Source organism: Antrostomus carolinensis, unplaced genomic scaffold (genome assembly GCF_000700745.2).
Source record: "Antrostomus carolinensis isolate BGI_N321 unplaced genomic scaffold, ASM70074v2 scaffold29277, whole genome shotgun sequence".
NCBI lineage: Eukaryota > Metazoa > Chordata > Aves > Caprimulgiformes > Caprimulgidae > Antrostomus > Antrostomus carolinensis.
Window position 1 is genome coordinate 4,514 of NW_010327163.1, and position 5,538 is coordinate 10,051.

Consider the following 5,538-nt stretch of genomic DNA (forward strand, 5'->3'; position numbering starts at 1 on the left):
TACTTTGCATTTGTTAAAAGAAAAAAAAAAAAAAAAAACCAACCAAACAAACAAAAAAAAACAACGGGGTAGTGGTGAAAACTGAGTTTTAAAGATGGGTGGGTGGTGGAGAATGCTTTTTTATTTTTAGTAAGAGTTGATTTCAAAATCACTTTCAGAAAGAGTCACCTGCAGCTGAAGTCTACAGCTGATGTCAGACATTGACTGTAAATTTAGGCAAAAGTTCTGTTGGGGATAGGGGGGTGGGGAACCAGAACAAAAGGAGAGAGAGAGAGAGAGAAGGAGAGAAGGGAAAGGGAAAGGAACATTGAGAGCAGCCAAGAAGACCAGCAACTGGGTTTTCAGGTGAGTGTCCTCTCATGCGCATCCTCTCTGCTACGGCAGGGCATCCCCAACACCTCTCCTATATAACAACTGATCCTGCTCCTCAGGATCTTCTCAAATGCCCTATTAGCCACTACTCTTACAATGCTAATCAGAGTGTGTCTTTCTCAGAGGGAGGTGCGACTTGCTGATTAGCTAGAAGAGGACCTAGATATACAGGGCTACAGGAGCAGCTTCTGTGAGAAGACACCAAAGGCTGTCCCTATGTCAGCCAGAGGGAGTTGCAGCTGGCTTCAGGATGGACCTGCCACTGGCCAAAGCTGAGCTAATCAGCGATGCTCCTAATGCCTCTGTGATAACATCTTTAAGAACAGGTAAAAACTGCTGTGCAACAGGAGCAGGAGAGAGGAGTGGGAATTTGTGAGAAACAACTCTGCAGACACCAAGGTCAGTGAAGGAGGGAGAGGAGGTGCTTCAGGCACTGGAGCAGAGATTCCCCTGCAGCGCGTGGTGAAGACCATGGTGAGGCAGGCTGTCCCCTGCAGCCCATGGAGGTCCATGGTGGAGCAGATGTCCCTCTGCAGCCCATGGAGGTCCATGGTGGAGCAGATGACCACCTGCAGCCCATGGAGGACCTCACACCAGAGCAGATGGTTGCCTGAAAGAGGCTGTGACCCCGTGGGAAGCCCACGCTGGAGCAGGTTCCTGTCAGGACCTGTGGCCCGTGGAGAGAGGAGCCCAGGCTGGAGCAGGTTTGCTGGCAGGACTTGTGACCCCGTGGGGGACCCGTGCTGGAGCAGTCTGTTCCTGAAGGACTGCACCCCATGGAAAGGACCCATGCTAAAGCAGTTCATGAAGAACTGCTGCCCATGGGAAGGACTCATGTTGGAGAAGTTAGTGCAGAACTGTCTCCTATGGGAGGGACCCCACGCCGGAGCAGAAGAGCGGGAGGAGGAAGGGGTGGCAGAGACAGAGTGTTATTGAACTGACTTCAACCCCCATTCCCCATCCCCCTGCAGTGTTCACAGGAAGGGGGAAATCAGGAGTGAAGTTGAGCCCAGGAAGAAGGGAGGGGTGGGGGAAGGTGTTTTTAGGTTTGTTCTTATTTCTTATTATCCTACTATATTTACTTGGCAATCAATTAAATTAATTTAGTAGAGTCTGTTTTGCCTGTGATAGTAATTGGTGACTGATCTCCCTGTCCTTATCATGACCCATTAAATTTTTGTCATATTTTCTCCCCCTGTTCTGTTGAAAAGGGAGTGATAGAGCAGCTTGGGGGACACCTGGTGGCTAGCCAAGGTCAACCCACCATCCTCTAGACCCCTTAATCGTCACCTTCACCTTCTACACACCCCTAGTTGCCCATGACCTCTCCATGTCCTGCGACCACACTGTTAGTGAAGGATCTAGTAGCACTGGAATATTTATTATTGTACTTTATTTGCCCCACTCTCAAGGCATGCCATCAGCACATGCTACCCTGTGACTTTCAGTAGCATAGGGCTCCGATTTGCGCCCAAACCCCTCCTACCTTAGTCCAGCCCTGCTGCAGGGCTGGACAGTCTGAAATTGCCTGTGGCAGGTCAAAGCAACTTCATGGTGAGTCCATGACAGGTTAGTAGTGGTTCTCTCGTGGGTCCGTGGCGGTCCTGTGGCCCAGCTGCCAGTGCCCTATCCGTGGGCACATCCTCACATTCTGCCCACGTGGTCCTGCAGCCTCCCCAGCACTCCTTGCGCCTGCTTCAGTACTTCCTCCTCATCCACACTGTGGAAAGCCTCGTTGGGTATGACAGGAAAGGGGTGGAAACTCGGGTACTGTGTGGCCTTGCCATCCACGCCACAGCTGTGCAACCACACCACCTCCTCTGCCAGGCCCCTCAGCTTTGGCTCCACCACCTCCAGCCATTGGGCCAGCCCCACCAGCTCCATTGGGGGCTCAAATTCCTCACCATGGCAAAGTACAGCAGCCACCAGCGCCTTCTCCAGGGCCTGGTGCACCTTGAAGAGAACCCAGTTGGGGCAGGAGTGCCTCATGTCATTGTGGGCTGCCTGCAGGTCACCCTTGGCCTGCCGTAGCCACCGCTGAGCCTCTAGGATGACTGGAGTCGAGGCAATGGCCTCCTCATTGCACAACCAGGAGCCCTGACCTTCCTGTCCCCAGCAGAGGTGCTGGGAAGCTCTCATAGGGTTGTACTGGAGGTCCTGCAACACCTTTGGTTGGTCGACAGCATACAGCTGAAAAGAGGTTGCCAGGCTGTGCTCCACATCACCATTCACCTCTGACATCAGACTGTGACAATCCTTCCACGGCTTCCCCTCTGCCACAGCCTCCTCCTGCAGCCTTTTCTCCAGTTCTGGTGCCACAACCTCCTCTGGCTCTGGTGCAGCTCTCACCAGTGCCACACCATTCTCCTCAAGAACAAAGGCCACGTCCCGTGGCTCCCAGCAGACCAGCATTTCACGCAGCACTGACAAGGCAGGTGCCTCCAGCTGTCCACCCAGGATGATATTGATCTCCCGTGCTAGCGTCTCCAGGACCCTCAGCTGGTGCCGATCCAGCACCATTTCTCCATGCCGGATGTAGAGAAGCCGCTGGGCACCACCAGCCAGACACACATGGATGACCTGTGACTGGGAGCTGCCCTCCACCTTTGCACCACAGTGGACCATCACAGTGCAGATGTCCTCACAGCACTGCACTTTCAGCTGCTCCACTGCAAAGCCGCCATCCCCGTCCATTCTCACTATAGCCCTGTGGCTCTGCCACCGGAGCAGGGCTTCCAGCCCCATCCTAAACCATGGTGATACCAGGAGGGTCTGCAGACGCCTCTGCGCAGGGCAGTGAGAACCATAGTGACATGGCCGTAGACTGCCCTCCTCCAGCTGCTGCTCTGTCACCTCTGAGAGTGCCTGTGGCCGCAGGCGCTCTGGTAGCATTTGCAGCAGCCACCAGGCATTACACCCGGTCCCCGGCAGTTCAGCCATAAACGTGAAGGTCTTGGCCAAGTCCCGAGCGGTATTTGAGGACACACAGTCATTAAAGTACAGCCTGTGGGATAACTCTAGGCAGTCAGCAGTGCTCAGCAAGTACAGCTCAGCTACAGTGGAGAAATCAGGGGGCTCCACTGCCCCCCGCAGCAGCTGGAAGAAGTGCTGTGTGGCCAGCAGGACTGTCTTCTTCTGGATAGTATTGAGGGTCCCACTGACATAGGTATCCTGGTGGATTTGGGCCAGGACACGGCTGTAGTGAGTCAGTGTGGGGAGCAGAGCAACCCCAAGGTGTTGCAGGAGGTTTCCATAGACAGCCATATGGGGGCCAAGTGTGAGGAGATAGGGGTAAAAATCAGCCTCATCCGGGAGTGATGTCACCACTCGCCATGGCATGGCCATGTCCCCTGACTTAGTCAGCACCACAGGTAGTTCAGCAAGGTGCTCTGGGTTCACCTCATTCAGACGGGTCTGCAAGAAGTTGTACATCTTCTGGAGCACGCTGGCCCGTGTATTCACCTGCTGTGACATCTGGCAGGCTGCCCTGCACACCTGCTCCAAGTTGGACACCACCAGGGCAGTGGGTATCTCTACAAGGACTCCCATGGCCTCTAGGAGGTCCTGTTTGAGTACAAAGGATTTGGGCAGGATGGTGGCTGATGTCCACAGGAGCTCAGCCACATCTTGTTGGCAGTGGTAAATGCTGCCCTTCAGGGCCACAGGCTTAGTGCTGGCTGCAAAAGCAGGGTGGAGGTTAATCAAGTCAGAGGGGATGTCCAGCGGAGGTAGAAAGCAGATTGAGGCAATTTGCTCCAGGCAGCCCTCTTGCAAAGGATTGCTCAACAGGGTGCCAAGTGTGTTGAGCATCTCCTCCTGTCTTGCCATTAGGTCTTCAGAGTGGCACCCAGCCTGAGTGGCTTCATGCTCTATCTCCAGGGCCAGTGCCACGAAATCCTCCACAGAGAGGCTGGTGCGGACACCTGCCTGAAGAAGGAAATCTCTAACAGCTTCCCGGTTATAATCTAGCTCCACAAAGAAAGACTCGGGCACAAAGCGGTGTTGGAGCCGCAGAGTGCGGAAGGAGAGCGTGTTGTCATAGAAGTAGGAGGCCAGGCGTGGTACACCATGGGCATCGAGTATAAAGGCCACAGTCTGAAAAGCTGCCACAACAGCTTCCTTGAACTTAGTGTCACAGATGTATTGCAGGACAAAGAACAAGCGCACTGCTTTCATGAGCTCTTGCACTGTGAGCTGGGACAGCCGGGGCAGCACCACAGTCATGAAGAGCTGCTGGTCATCTGTGAGTTCCCACTGCAAATCCTTGGCCAGCTGCTGGTGGATCCTGTCTGCTGTGAGCAGCAACATGCCCTTCTCCAGGTTGTACAGGGCTTGGGCATCCAGGTGCAGTTGTGCAAACTGGCTGCTGAGCAACAGCACTTTGCTGTAGGGTGCCACAGGCACGTAGCCCCCACCATACTTCCGGAAGAGAGGAAGGAGCCGAAGGTGGTCCAGTGCCAATGAATCCAGTTTTCCCTGCACAAAGTACAGCAGGACAGTCACATCTCGGTCTTCTAGGTCCTTCCAGTGGAGATCAGCTCTGGCGTCAGCCAGCTGGGCCAGCACAGCCCTGGGCTCAGTGGTCTGCAGCGCCCTCATCTTCAGGCAGTGGTAAGCAAATCTAAAAGGCAGCAGGGTCTGCTGGAGCACAGGGATGCCCAGTTTGTGTAGCACCTTGGCCACATCCGTGTCACACTCAAAAAGAACATTGGGAAGGGAGGATAGCGGCAGTAGGTGCTTTGAGCCTGTCCCAGTCCCCTGAACAGGCAGCACCTTCGCATCCTGAAGATGATCCATGAATGACTTCATGTTCGCCTCCAACTCATTTTTGTCTATTGTGGCTGAGTAGACCACAGTGCTGAAGAACTTCCACAGCTCCTTGAGCCACTTCTCCCTGTCTGTGGTCCAGTTCAGCTGACCCAGTGCCTCCTGGATGAGTGGTGTGGCCTCCAGGAGTCCAAGCTCCTTCACAAAGCAAGGCAGGGGCAAATCAGAAATGAACTTGTCAGCAAAGAGGTGGCAATGGTGGGGGAAGAGATGGGCATAGGAGTTGTGGAAGACTGGGTGGTGGATGCTGAGGGCGTTCAGGCAGCCATCTTGTGTGGCCAGCAAGGGCAGGCCTTCCAGTTCTGCCTTGTCCACATCCATGGGCTCCAGGCACTGTTT

At 54.4% G+C, this 5,538-nt stretch overlaps 1 protein-coding gene across 1 annotated transcript in view; it reads right to left on the reverse strand.

Moving 5' to 3' along the window:
* Positions 1-2,016: 2,016 nt before the first annotated feature.
* Positions 2,017-5,538, reverse strand: part of LOC104527969 (sacsin) — a gene marked incomplete at its 5' end in the record, with an annotated part of 11,443 nt that continues 7,921 nt past the window's right edge. The window contains 1 exon segment of the mRNA XM_029085922.1: positions 2,017-5,538. This exon segment is cut by the window's right edge and continues 2,898 nt beyond it. Coding sequence (XP_028941755.1) covers positions 2,017-5,538 — 3,522 coding nt within the window.